Genomic DNA, 15452 nt, shown 5'->3' on the forward strand with positions numbered 1-15452 from the left:
CTTACAGTACTGAGCAGGTGAAAAGATCTGAAAGGAATGAAGAAATGCACTTCACATTGATTCCTATAAAAAAAATTCATCCGTAGAAAGTTAGTCACGTTTAGGACTCTTGTTTACAACATGCTCACGTCAGACTTAATTGTCATCATATCTGTGAAGCAAATGTGTAGGTGTTCACAACATGTCCATATCAGACTTAATTGACAGGTCCATGAAGCAAAGATGTAAGTGTTCACAGCATGTCCACATCAGACTTAATTGTCATCATGCGCTTGAAGCAGAGATGTGTCAATTAATTTGAAATTAATAAAGGTCAGAGTCATCAATCATACATACGAAGAAAACAGAGTGCACACAAAGAAGGAAGACTATTTTCATTACGATAAGATTTATTCCAAAACTCACAGCTTTAAGTTTGGTTAAAATACTATTCAAAAATACCAAGCTTCACTAGCCATGGTTCATTCTCCATTTTGTTCCACATCATCCCATGGCATATGTAGCTAGTCCAGACTGTTGTTTAAACAGGTACCTCCATTTGGACGAAAGAGTTAATATCTGTAACATGCCCTTGACCAGTGAGACAGCTTGCTACACTTACACATCAAGTAATCACGTTATTGACTTCCGTGATGTCCATTTGCTTTGACTTGGAAGGAACAGAGCTCAGATTTAACTATTTTGCCATTTGCATTTTTTTATAAGTGGAGAAAATATGCTAAATCTTATTTCTCCTAGCAATTTTTAACAGTTCTAGTAATTTGTCTTGTAATTTTTATTATTAGTTAAAATAAAAACTACATTTGCAGCTTTTTTGTAGTTACTTGTTGATAACTAAATTATGGCTTATAATGGTCATGAAAATTGGTCTAAGATTCCAACACATGAAAATGCAATATTAGCAAATGACAAAAACATTTTTTGTATAAAATTAGCATGTCATATTCTTTGGAAGGAACAGCTATAGAAAAATATTTAGGCATCACTATTACAAGCTATTAATTAAGAAAATTCAGAAGCAAGCAACCAGTCTGGTTTCATCTAATTATGACTACACACTTGGTAAATCCAAAAGTAGGTAGCCAGACTGGTGACATCTAATTATGACTTCACACTAAGAAGATGCAAAAGCAGGCATTCAGACTGGTGACATTAAATTATGACTTCAAACTAAGAAGATGCAAAAGCAGGCATTCAGACTGGTTTCATCTGATTATTACTACACACTTGGTAAATCCAAAAGTAGGTAGCCAGACTGGTGATGTCTAATTATGACTTAACACTATGAAGATGCAAAAGCAGGCATTCAGACTGGTTACAACTAATTATGACTTCTTCACTAAGAAGTATAGCCTTTGTCTTGGAAGACCTTAACCAACTTAGATTGGAAAAGAGAATAAACTTTTACCAGGATTGTAAAACTACTTAAAAATCTCCTTTTCCAATTTGACTAAATGAAAGAGAACTAGTAGAAATCTGAATGAATATGCCTACAAGATACAAATTGCTTAGAGTTACATATTTATTTTTATTCCCAGGTTTGAATATGCCTTCAAGATCATAATAATAATGAGGACTTTGTATAGTGCCTAATCTTTAGAAGCTCTATGCGCTTTACCACATTAGACAACACCTATAACATAAAAACCATATACAATGATATTATTACAGAAAACAAACACCATGAAATTAGAAAACAAAAACATGCTGTAAATATTTAAGGTAGGGAACATTATTAGGTCTTTAAGTTTGTTCTTGCAGTCGAAATAAGTGAGTTTTAAGAGCCCTCTTAAATGGGATTACTGTGTCTTTGTGTCTAAGTTCAGTAGGCAATTCATTCCACGTTGCTTGGCCCTGGTATGCAAAAGAATGGTGTCCATATGACTTATTAATAGTCATTTAAATGTTTGTTTAAATATGAAACTGAATTGACTTGAGGCATATCACATTATGATGATAATGCGGCAAGGGAGGTAATACAGTATTGAAAATGTGCAACGGTGATTACCATTTGAAAAGTGGAGGCCATGTTTTAGTGTTTGCTTCCATGTTTACATTCAGATTTAAATGGAAAATCAAGTAATCAAGTTAGTTTTTATTAATTTATAGTCCAAGATAAAGTTCACAATAAATTCATTAATATAAAAGATATCTGTCAATGTTACCCATAATACCATTTGTTGTATAATTATTGAATATATTACAAAATCATCGTGAACAAAGCAATGTCATTAAATGAGCAGGTGCATAATGCACTGGCAGATCTGGGTTTCTGCATTTTGTTTAGTCATTACTACAAGCAGCATAGACCCTGATATGCCAACACATTTTTTGACAGCAAATTAGGGTCTTTGTTGTTTGGAGTTGGACCCAACTTAAAAACAAGTATATATCATACCACCAGATCTCTTAAGTTGTGAAGATTCTTGATTGTTATATTGTCTTATAGCATCTGATTTCTACTTCCATTTTATATGCATCTTCTTGATTTTTACATTGTCTTACTGTAATAGATTTTGGTTGATTGCCATTTTATTTGCAGGTAAATTTATACAGACATAATTTGTTTGAAACATTCATTCTTAAAACTATCTTTCAGTTGAACCTGTGCTAAAAGACTCCATCTTGTAAGAAAACACTTATGAGACCACAAAATCTGATTTTATATTTTATATTTCAGATGCTCAGAAAAACCTTTATTAATGGATTACCCATCTTCAGAGACCGCATTTTAAAAGTTCCCATTGATGAAAATATAGAACTGGTTACAGTGGTTTTTTTTCTGTGTCTAACTTCTATTTAGACATTTTATTGCTTCTTAAGAAGTGCAGAATACAGTTTTTTCATTTAATTCCAGTAATTATATAAGTGACTGAAAATAATGCAGTTTCATATTTTTTGGCAGGGAGGTAGATGTATGAGTCCTAACTTCCTCTTCACATGGCCCAATACTGTCATTGGCCTGGCTAACACAGAGTCATTAGTACAACAGATCTCTCAGGTAAAATTGAAGCAAACATTACTTTTATGAGATACATGTTCACTACTAATAATTCCTTTTTTTTTCATTTTTAAAACATTAATTCTTTGCAGTCTTATGAAATTTATTAGATTATTTAAATTTCACCTCATGATTAAAATTGTTAGCAGTGAAATACATGATTATTGATCTCTTCTTCTTCTTTCAAGGTAGATATTGAAATTCGTTCTAAATTCATAAATGCAGCACCCAGATCTCAAAGATACAGTTCATCAGATTGAAGTCATTGTTTTTTGTTTTTTTATATCTTCTTTCTATTTTAGTATCAGATTGAGCAAAAAGCACATGCTGGAAAGTATATTTTGGTATAAATGAGCCATTGACAGAAATAGTGGATTGGAAAAGAAAGAAATGCACATGTGACTTTTGTTAATATTAGAACAAAGTAATTTCTTACACCACAGAGATGCATGCAAATTACTACATCTTTATTTCTGGCATTCCAGGAAAAGATTCCCAAGAATTTGAACCCCTCAGAGCATATAGCTGCAGAGAGTAAGATTAGGGAAAAATATCAAAGAGAAATGTCTGCTGCCTATTCATCCACAAGGCTACTCGATGATGGAATGATTCTTCCCACAGATACTAGACAGGTATTTGTGTTTTGGGGTGGGATGGAGGGTGCTGCAGGTCAGATGTGTACTTGTATCTTTGTGTTTTCTCTCTCTTTCTCTCTTTCTCTCTCTCTCTCTCTCTCTCTCTCTGTATGTTGTTTGTTGACAGTACATCCATCCACTATATACAAGACATGTGACAGGTGACCCAACTCGTCAAGTATATTTGTATACAAAAATATTCGTACATATAATCATTCATTTCATTGTTAATGCATTCATTCATTCTTTCATGCATTCTTTAATTCCATAGCTTTACATTATACAGTAGGTGTTTATGTCATGTTAAAACGTTTCCATGCATGCATATGACACATACTTGTATGTCTTTTCTTCCCATGGCACATATTCTTTTGAACCATATCTTTTTAATATCATCATCTTTGCAGCTTTTTTGCCAATACACTTTAAGAGACATCATGGATTAGGAAATTAAGATGTGTTTTTTCATAAATATGTTGACTAGATTATACAAGAAGCCTTGTGATTTGGGTATCTGAAGGTTAATGGTCAAGGTCACTGCAGTCTCTGCATGATAACTTTGATTCAGTTAAATTTCACAGATGGGTTGCATTTTATGATACAAAGATGTCTGATGAATTTTGGATGGAAAGGTTAAGGTCAGGGCCTTTAGAATCCAAAGAACAAGGCAGGTAGTGGAAATGTTATGTACCATTGGTACACAAAATCATAGATGCCAATAATCAATACTGACACAATAGTCTTACTAACCATGGTTATTGAAAAAGTGATATACAATGGAACTTGTATTTTGCAGGTCCTAGGAAAGTGCCTTGACATAACTTCAGCCTACCTGAAACCAGTTGCTCCCAGCTATCCTGTGATAAGAATGTGATACACTGGACATTGTATATATTTTGTATTATAATTATGTGCTGATACATTTACAGTAAACTTAATGACACTTCAGTATCTCACATACTCAGCATCAGTTAATGGACTTGTTTAGTCCTGGTATGAAGCCTTCATTTGCTTGTGACCTGGTAAATATGAATAAGGGCTATTCCATTTAAACATACCCCTGGTGGGGGTGGAAGGCACATTCAAAAATGGGTGACCACCCATAGAAGTGATTTTTTTCTACCACCACCAGTCATAGCAGTGAATTTTGGACACCCATGGCCATGCATCTTTTGATATGACATGGCACAGAAGTGATTATTGTTTATTGATGACCATGTATGGAAGTTTTTTTATTTTGCCATCCGTGGGGTAGTGGTATGTTTAAATGGAATAGCCCTAACCAGAAAATCCAAATAAATTTTTTGGGGTAAACAGCATTTTAAGTGTTCAGAGTATATCAATTACATTTTTATTTCACCCAGTTGATAATCAAGAGAGATAATTAAGGAAACATTCTGTGCAATCAGTGAGACAAAGAAACTGGTCATAGTGATTATTTTTATGTTTATAAGCATCTTGAGATGGACATAGCAATACAGCCAAGTCACCATATGACTCAGTTGTTGTTTACAAATTGCATGTCTTAGTTTTTATACAAGCTGAGGGCCACAGTATACCCTCTACCTGCAGCATTTCAAGCCAGCCTCATGATTGGCCCCCCTAATAACCACCATCACACAAACACACCTTCCCTTATGGTGAGTAATTCAGTAAACCTTGACTTAAAAGACTGTTGTTTTGTGAGACCAGCTGTACTATAAAACCAAATTCTTAATTAAAAAAATCAACTATGTTACATAATTTCATGAGCTCTGTTGGTGTCTTAAGGTACCATTTTTTGTTGGTAAAAGGAGTGCTCTCAAAACAGGTTTTACTGTATAATTTTAGTTAGTAAAAGTGGTGGTCTATGAAGACAGGGTTTACCTTACCTTTAAAGTGACAAGTGGTAGTGATTGAGGACACTATGCTCTCATTGTATTATTGAGGCTAGCCATCCTTTGAGAACACATGACTCTTGAATGCTTGAGAAAAAAGATACATTAAGTATATGGTGAAACCTATTCTTCTGACCACCCTGAAAATGAAATCAGTTCCCAATAACAAGCATTTTTGGCCTTTTCCATACAGTCATGAAACTTCAAACCAGAACATTTGCTCAGAAATTGGTGGACCCTACCCTAAATTCAAATTAATTTATACTGGGCTGATGAGTGGTATTATTTTAGAAACTGTATTTCTTTACTTGGAAAGATGCAACATTTTCATATGCATATGTTAGCTTGTGGTAAGAGACATTGTCTTAAATTGTATGATGTCCTGATGATAAGTACAGCTAAATCAGACATCGTTATCCTTTCAAACACTACCAAGCCATGTTTAGCAAGTTGTAAGAGGGATCTGTCATACTATGCATAAGAGGGATCAAATACAAACAAAACTTTGTTGACTAGTGAAAACTAACATCTCTCATTTTATTAATAAAGTTTTAAAAATATGAGAATATGATTTGACCTGTTCATTTCTTTCTTTTGTTAATTCAGAAAAAATATCCAAATGTACAGATCTAATGCTTGTATTTCTCATGATGTCCTATCTGATGGAATATGTCAGGCAGGTGTCAGACATGTATATACATGTATATGTTAACATATGGGGCCCTGAGTGGCCGAGTGGTCTAAAGCGCTCTCCGTTACGGATCACTGCCATCTCACCTCTGTCTGCATGGGTTCGAGTCTCAGATTCGGCCAATGTGGATATTTGAGAAAGCTTGCCAGTAGATTCTCGAGGGTCAGTGGTTCTTTCCGGGGACTTCCCGGGTTCTTCCTCCACCATTAATACTGGCCACCATGTATAGCCTATTATGTGCTGAAAAATGGCGTTAAACCCTACAACAACAACAACAACAACAACAACAATGTTAACCTATTGATAGCTTTTCAAAATTTATTTTGTAAAAAGAAAAGATGTGCTTATATTCATTGGACAGTTTGCTATTTCATCTGCATTCATAATCTCCCTCATGCATAACCTGAACTGTCCTTGACCTTATGTATAACCCTAAATGCCCCTGACCTCATGGAAAGCCCATAAATGTTCCTTACCTGATGTATGACCCAAAATGACCCAGACCTCATGAAAGACCAATAAATGTCCATGATCTCATGTGTGATCCCTGGCATCATGTACAACCTAAAATGTTCCAGACCTCATGCATAACCCAAAATATTCCTGATATCATGTATGACCCGAAATGTCCCAGTCCACCCTTCTTGAGAATACATGGACCAGTGTATAACCTGAAATGTCCCTGATGGCCCTTCTTGAGAATTTATGGGCATAGCCTCGCTACATGAGTTGGACATAACCTCACATAATGCATAAGAGAGAGTAGTTGTCACTGTAAATACTGGAATGTATTACACTAGCATTTTATCCATCTGATCCAATCAAAGGAGAGGATTTTATCATGTGTATGGATATAAAGTTCTGTCAAAATGTTTCTTGACCATGAGGTACTATTGTTCCTTGAACAAAAATGTCACAGCTGAGAGCAAGCATATGAAGTCAAATATGAACATTTTTAATGTTTTTGAATTTATTTTGTAAATAAATGCAAAAAATAAAGTTTGAAGCTCAGTGGCATAAATGTGTGTTATGATATTCCAGTTGATTCTGTTCTAATAGATATTAGCACTCAAAATAGAACTTGTAAGTTTTTATAGATGGGGGACCGGGGGCAATTTATCGAGGCTACCTTTCTAAAACTCTGATTTATATTATAAACTGCTGACTTTAAAGCTCCTCCTTCAGAAACTGAAGTTACACTCCACACAGCCGAAGAAAACCTGGAAGGTGTTACATATCTAACCAAGCAACTGTGGGCTAACATTTTTAGAACATTGTATTAAATAATGTTAAAGAGTATTATTTGGTACCAAGGAGTCCAGCAGCTCTTTGATGATGCCAAATGAGGTCAAGCTCTAAATCTAAATACTTAGATCTTGTGCAACTTTGATTAGAATGGCATTATAATCATGCAAATTTTACTATCTCTATATCTTTCGTTCCTTTACCAGTATGCTCACCATGCTGAATTTCAGTTACTCCATATATAATATCAAATTTTGTTTTGTTTTTTATATTGAGACTGATATTTTTGCTTGGAAAACATTTTTAGATTATGGGCTCTGGTCTGCACAAGAACATATGGGGTGCCATTTTACTATTTATTGTGGATGTTTTAGATAAAAATTAATTTGTTAAATGTGAAAAAAAGTAATTTTTTAGATTGCAGTTATATTTTGCTGTTAAATAATAAATATTTTATATTATAAAATTAATTCGTCAAAAATGAAAATGAATTTTTTTTTAATTCAAAAAGCATTTCCCATTAAAGAAAAACATTTTGTATACCCAAAATTTTGTATAAAAAACGTACTGACTTTATGTTATTAAATATGAAACCAAAATTGCTGAATAATTATTGTTGCTCCTCACTGCATTGGCAACCAGTAAAAACTAAATACACATCTGTGCAGCAATCAATGGCAGTATAGTGCAAAACTTTAATTAGCCTATGTTTTATCCTGTTGGCTTATGATTTTATATCTGCAAGAGTTCGTTGAGGTTTTGCACACTTTATAAAAATAGTCTTCTTATATACTTAATATACATGATACAAAATAAAAGTAACAATAAAAATAATTGTATATTTGTGTAATGGTTTGTCAGAATGCATGTACCTTTGTTGTCTATGATGTTATGCTGTTTTGCTATTTATTTATTAGTTTATGTTTTTGTATGTATTGTATAAATTCATTTTGTGACATTAATTTTTAAGTTTTAATATCCTATTTTGATACAAAATATTAATATACAGTATTTTAAATTAAAATTTATAGCTCGTATTCAAATTTATGATATGTATTCACAACAGTTTATGACATCAAGTATTAAAAACATGATATCATACATTTTTTATGCTATTATGATTTGGATTTGAGGAAAACATTTTTTAATTTATGATTTATCAGTGTGTATGTGTGTGTGTGTGTGTGTGATTTAGATTTTTAACATAGCTTTAACAATTTTTCAGTCATATCGCTACGATGTCTGCAGTGTGGCAGTTTATAGCGATGTCTAATACTGGGGCATCATGCAGCAGACATATAGCATGATGTCCCACCCAGTCACATTATCGTGACACCAGGCCAACCAGTCCTAACACTAACCTCTTAATGCTGAGCACCAAGCGAGGCAGCTGTTACTACCATTTAGTACTGAGGCGGACGCTCTAACCACTAGGCCACCGGAGCAATCTGATTTATCAGTATTATTAACTTTAAATATTCTTCCTAATTATGTCAATAACTTCCCAACCGTGAAAGATCATAAACTCTTGTTTAGGTTAAATAAAGCAAATAAACAGTGTATCCATTTTGAAATGTATTTTGGTATACTGTGTGCCTTCAGGTGTGCAAAGTACATGCTTTGAAATAATATGCTTTTTATGAAATATACATGTCCCAAAATTAAGTAAAGTTGCATGGTCTGTTTATAATATAAGCTGTATACAAACCTCAAATTATTCTTGTTGCCCTAGTTACAGATGAATTTTATATCTAGAGAGCATAATCACAACTGCAGTCCCTCTGATCTCAAGGTACTTGTTGCTCTTATTTGCATAGGAAGCTCTGTCAATATTCAGTTCCCTATTTATACCATCTTTGCTCTGAGTTAGCACCTGACAGGATTTTGAGCATGTGGAGGGCAGGCATAAATTCTTGCATATAAAAAAGAAAATAATACCATTTTTTAAAAATATTTTACAATTTAAAATTTAAATTTTTTTTTAATATACACAATAAATAGTAAAATAGTGTCTCGGTCTTTGTGTGCAAAAAGTGTTGATCTTTTGTTATAGTAATACATTATTAAAATAGTTTCTTTTGGAAAAGTCATTAGAATGTGTTTTTTATATTCTTTTAAAGAGTACATGATTTGACAGTTCTTAAATCATTCATGAATCGTAGCCAGCACAGACCCAGAATATTAAGTGGTTCTTGATTCAGCACATGGTATAATTAAGAAAGGCAGCAAGTATTGAAAAGTGTTGCAGAAAATATCTTGTTACATGATACTGTTAAGCTATAAACTATGTTTTCTTCTCAGATAGAAAATAATATGGCACAAAGTCTACTCAGATAGAAAATAATTCACATGAAGCCTACTCAGATAGAAAATACTTCAGCATGAAGCCTACTCAGAAAATAATTCAGCATGAAGTCTACTCAAATAGAAATTAATTCACATGAAGTCTACTCAGATAGAAAATAATTCAGCATGAAGTCTACTCAGATGATATAAAATAATTCAACATGAAGTCTACTCAGAAAATAATTCAGCATGAAGTCTACTCAAATAGAAATTAATTCAGCACGAAGTCTACTCAAATAGAAATTAATTCACATGAAGTCTACTCAGATGATAGAAAATAATTCAGCATGAAGTCTACTCAGATAAAAAATAATTCAGCATGAAGTCTACTCGGATAAAAAATAATTCAGCATGAAGTCTACTCAGAAAATAATTCAGCATGAAGTCTACTCAAATAGAAATTAATTCAGCATGAAGTCTACTCGGATAGAAGATAATTCAACATGAAGTCTACTCAAATAAAAATTAATTCACATGAAGTCTACTCAGAAAATAATTCACATGAAGTCTACTCAAATAGAAATTAATTCAGCATGAAGTCTACTCGGATAGAAGATAATTCAGCATGAAGTCTACTCAGATAGAAGATAATTCAGCATGAAGTCTACTCAAATAGAAATTAATTCACATGAAGTCTACTCAGAAAATAATTCAGCATGAAGTCTACTCAAATAGAAATTAATTCAGCATGAAGTCTACTCAGAAGATAATTCAGCAGGAAGTCTACTCAAATAGAAGATAATTCAGCATGAAGTCTACTCAAATAGAAATTAATTCACATGAAGTCTACTCAGAAAATAATTCAGCATGAAGTCCACTCAGATGATAGAAAATAATTCACATGAAGTCTACTCAGATAGAAAATAATTCAGCATGAAGTCTCCTCAGATGATGGAAAATAATTGAACATGAAGTCAACTCAGACAGAAAATAATTTAATGTGAAGTCTACTCAGAAGATTGTTTACATTCACTGCAGTCATTTCTATGGAGACGTAATTATACATGATATCAAATTTTTATATGAAAACAATTGTAAAATATTTATTCACATATATGAAGTTAATTATTGAATTATAGATATGTAAACAATAATTTCATATATGTAATAAAGTATTTCACACATATGAAAGACTATTTCATACATGTGAAATACATTTTTTGTCTCATATGTGAAAATGTTTTCAAAGGTGACAAGGAACTGGACATATATGAAAAGAATATTCACACGTAAAACAAGTCTATATTTCATATATGTAGAAATCTTTTTCACATGCATAAAATAGCCTTTTCACAAATTAAATATGCTTCACATGTGTAAAAAGATAAACTAATGTGAAGATGTCCAGCACAGACCCAATAATAAGCTGATACCTTCATCAGAATGGTGAGCAGAGCACCCAGGCAGGTATTAGTAGTATACATTGAATAAGATGGATCTGTGAAAGGAGCACCCAGGCAAGTAGTAGTATACACTGAATAAGATAGATCTGTGAAAAGAGCACCCAGGCAGGTATTAGTATACATTGAATAAGATGGATCTGTGAAAGGAGCACCCAGGCAAGTAGTAGTATACACTGAATAAGATAGATCTGTGAAAAGAGCACCCAGGCAAGTAGTAGTATACATTGAATAAGATAGATCTGTGAAAAGAGCACCCAGGCAAGCAGTAGTATACATTGAATAAGATAGATCTGTGAAAGGAGCAACCAGGCAAGTAGTAGTATACATTGAATAAGATAGATCTGTGAAAGGAGCACCCAGGCAGGTATTAGTAGTATACATTGAATAAGATAGATCTGTGAAAAGAGCACCCAGGCAAGTAGTAGTATACATTGAATAAGATAGATCTGTGAAAGGAGCACCCAGGCAAGTAGTAGTATACACTGAATAAGATAGATCTGTGAAAGGAGCACCCAGGCAAGCAGTAGTATACACTGAATAAGATAGATCTGTGAAAAGAGCACCCAGGCAAGTAGTAGTATACATTGAATAAGATAGATCTGTGAAAGGAGCACCCAGGCAAGTAGTAGTATACACTGAATAAGATAGATCTGTGAAAAGAGCACCCAGGCAAGTAGTAGTATACAGTGAATAAGATAGATCTGTGAAAAGAGCACCCAGGCAAGTAATAGTATACATTGAATAAGATAGATCTGTGAAAGGAGCACCCAGGCAAGTAGTAGTATACACTGAATAAGATAGATCTGTGAAAAGAGCACCCAGGCAAGTAGTAGTATACATTGAATAAGATAGATCTGTGAAAGGAGCACCCAGGCAAGTAGTAGTATACACTGAATAAGATAGATCTGTGAAAAGAGCACCCAGGCAAGTAGTAGTATACATTGAATAAGATAGATCTGTGAAAAGAGCACCCAGGCAAGTAGTAGTATACATTGAATCAGATAGATTAATTAATATTAATATTAATACAGATGCACATCTTTTTCACATGGGCAATAAACAGATAAGTGAAAACATCGTTTACAAGACCCATCAAAATATAAAATTAGCAATGTTGCTTTATATGATGTGGAGCACACCAAACAAAATACTAATCTGAATTTGAATTCAGCATGTTTCAGAGAGGTGATAGAAATATTTCATGTACTGAAAGTAGTAATTTAATTATAAAGCAATAATACCAAGTTTTAAGTTTAGACTGGATCAGAAAGTCATCAAAGCTATTTGTGTTGCAAAATAACATACAAGAAAATAAAATAGGTCATTTGTTGATTTCAGACATAAAGGAGAGACTCCAATGTTCTAGAAATGATTCATATTTACCGGTTATTTTTGATGATGATATTGAAAGAAGTAGCATTAGTCATCAGTCCTGATTTTAGGATGCATTATACAATGTAGTATGAAGAATGAATCAGTTTATGTGTTTAAAGTTGGAAAATAAACAAATTGTGCTAAATTTACAGGACAATTAAAAGATCTTGTAAATGTTAAAAGGTCACTCTATATTAATTAAAAAAAGTAGTTAAAGGTTTTATTTAAAGCATCACATGGAAACTCATTATATAAAGTTGTGGTAGTAGAGCCAACCAAAGGAATATAAATCATTCATATGCTTGAAAAGACTGAAAAAATGTTGCAAATTGTTGAAAATATATTGACCTGTTGTAAATGGTTGTCCTGTTGGTTTATTGAAAACACCTAAAGACATTTTCTCCGATACAAAGTATTCTCTTGATGGTTTTTATTTCAGAATAAAAGAATAGTATTTAAGACATCTTTATTATGATCATAAATGACCAGAAGCTTTTACACAATAAATCAATCTGTTACAAGTAAAGGAAGACAAAAAGAAAAGAGTTATATGTGTGTGTATGATTTGGATTTTTTAACATAGCTTTAATACTTTTTCAGTCGTATTGCTACAATATCTGCAGTGTGTCAGTTTATATTGACATCTAGCACTGGGGCATCATGCCACAGACATGTAGCAAATTGTCCCACCCATTCACATTATCCTGACACCAGGCCGACTATCCATTTTATGTCTTTTGTATCACTTGACCTGGGTGTTAAACCATCACCTCCCTCATCCGAGGCAGATGATCAAACCACTTAGGCCACTGGAGTGGTTCAAAAGGAAAAGAAAAGAAAATGCACTGAAAGAATGGTTAACTGAACAGATTACCTAAACACTCAACAAGCAAGTTGGTTAAAGAGCCACATGGGGAGACAATGTAACCCCTTGAACGCGATTTCTTTACATTGGTGCATACCCCACCATAGAGTCTATTATTCCATTCAAAAGAGTTCATGTAAGTCACGTTCATGAGTGGTATCAGGTAGACATTGTTGATATGCAACTTATGAAAACCTATGCATTTTGAGAGTGATAAACATTGTTCTAAAATATTTTTTGTTTGACAGAAACAAAAAAGTGAGATGGCATACATGAAACAAAATAGAAATTTTTCAGTTTGGATGTAAACTTCAAAATAAACCGTCATCGCTATAAAGTTTTTATACTTTAGCGTTTACGGGAAGCAATCATCTGCTCAGGATATTCGATCCTAATGGAGCTGATAAAGAAAGAATTAGTCATGGTAAAACTGTAGTATAAGTACAGAGAAAAAACAGGAATTCAACGAAAGCAGAGCTAATTTACTGGATTAAATCTATGAAAGATTTAGGGAACACAATTTGGTGAATCAGTATTTAAGATTTATGGATGCTGCCATGCACTTATCTACTCATACTGATATTACTTTCAATAAACTTTTAAGACCTCAACTTGTTGATTTCTGTTGGCATTCTGATGAACATGTACAATAGGAGAATACCTGTGATGAATATACGTTGCTATGTCGCTTACAAGTTTCTTGAATAGCCATATGTTCTAAGATAAATTATGGTAAATAATACCTCCTCAGAACTAAGACAATTTATTTTAAGTACATACCTCCTCAGAACTAAGATAATTTATGGTAAATACACACTTCCTCAGAACTAAGACAATTTATGGTAAATACATACCTTCTCAGAACTAAGACAATTTATGGTAAATACCTATCTCCTCAGAACTAAGACAACTTATGGTAAATGCATACCTCCTCAGAGCTAAGACAACTTATGGTAAATACACACCTCATCAGAACTAAGGAAAATTATGGTAGATATATACCTCCTCAAAACTAAATAAATGGATGGTGAATACATACCTCCTCAGAACTAAAGAAAAGTTACTACAAGAAGTTAAATACCTGAATCCAACACAGCACTCTTTCGCATGCATTCCAAGAAAGATGAAAGATGAAACCAGAACAGAAGAAAACCAAAACTAAGCCAAAATATTTATTGACTGTACCATGTAGTTCTTTGTGTTATTTGATAGAAAGGTAAAAGATACTAACGCTGCAGTAGTAAACCATGGAGGCAGAATGCTCGTGAAAGATTTAGAGGTTGCTGCATTTGTGGGGAAAATATGAACGAGTTTTTCTGAGCAATAATGCACAACGTTAGGAATGAAGTATTACTCTGAAGAAAAAACTAGTTCATATTTTCCTATACAAATGTAGTAACCATTTTTATTATATACGCATTTGGCTTTTTTTTTAAGCTAAGGCCGAATAATAAAAAGAACACTACAAGAAACAAAGTAATTCAATTTCTGCTTGATTCCCAAGTAAATACGCAATCGTAATTCAACCAATGCTCATTAACAGAATCCATGCGCAAATTTCACTGCCAAGCGACCTTTGAACTTGATAGCTTATCGTGCATTCAGTCGTTTGTTTTGTTTCAAAAAGAACTCTCACTTTGGTCTACATAAAATTGAAAATTAGAGTCATATTGTGATTGATTACACTTTGAAACAACCTTTGCAATTGGTCTGGAAAATAGGGATTTTGCTGTTATGTTGATCCAACTAAATGTCGCTGGGGGGACTGGCTTTGATGGATCTGCATATATGTTTCTGTTTTGTGTTACGAGTCTATACTCTTAAAATAAGTAACAGAAATAGATAAAGACAACAAGCTTTGTAAAATTTGACAAATATATTTATTTCGCTATTAACCACTAGACCATTGGGCATAACTTTCTTTCATTTCCTGCACTGATTTGAACTTAATCATGTCCATATCCCCACTACACCAAGTCTAGTGAATATTTCGCAGAGTATATGTATCAACTCCA

General features: G+C 33.3%; 1 protein-coding gene across 1 annotated transcript in view; it reads left to right on the plus strand.

The window, feature by feature from the left end:
• LOC149807083 (uncharacterized) overlaps positions 1 to 7215 on the plus strand; it is a 34998-nt gene extending 27783 nt beyond the window's left edge. Inside the window, exons 10-12 of the mRNA XM_089961682.1 lie at positions 2906 to 3001; positions 3487 to 3633; positions 4433 to 7215. Of these exons, the coding sequence (XP_089817808.1) occupies positions 2906 to 3001; positions 3487 to 3633; positions 4433 to 4510 (321 nt within the window). The 3' untranslated portion in view covers positions 4511 to 7215. The remainder of the gene's footprint in view (positions 1 to 2905; positions 3002 to 3486; positions 3634 to 4432) is intronic.
• The last annotated feature ends 8237 nt before the right edge of the window (positions 7216 to 15452 follow it).

The sequence above is a fragment of the Sinohyriopsis cumingii genome, chromosome 1 (genome assembly GCF_028554795.1).
Source record: "Sinohyriopsis cumingii isolate HCF-2022 chromosome 1, ASM2855479v2, whole genome shotgun sequence".
Taxonomy (NCBI): domain Eukaryota; kingdom Metazoa; phylum Mollusca; class Bivalvia; order Unionida; family Unionidae; genus Sinohyriopsis; species Sinohyriopsis cumingii.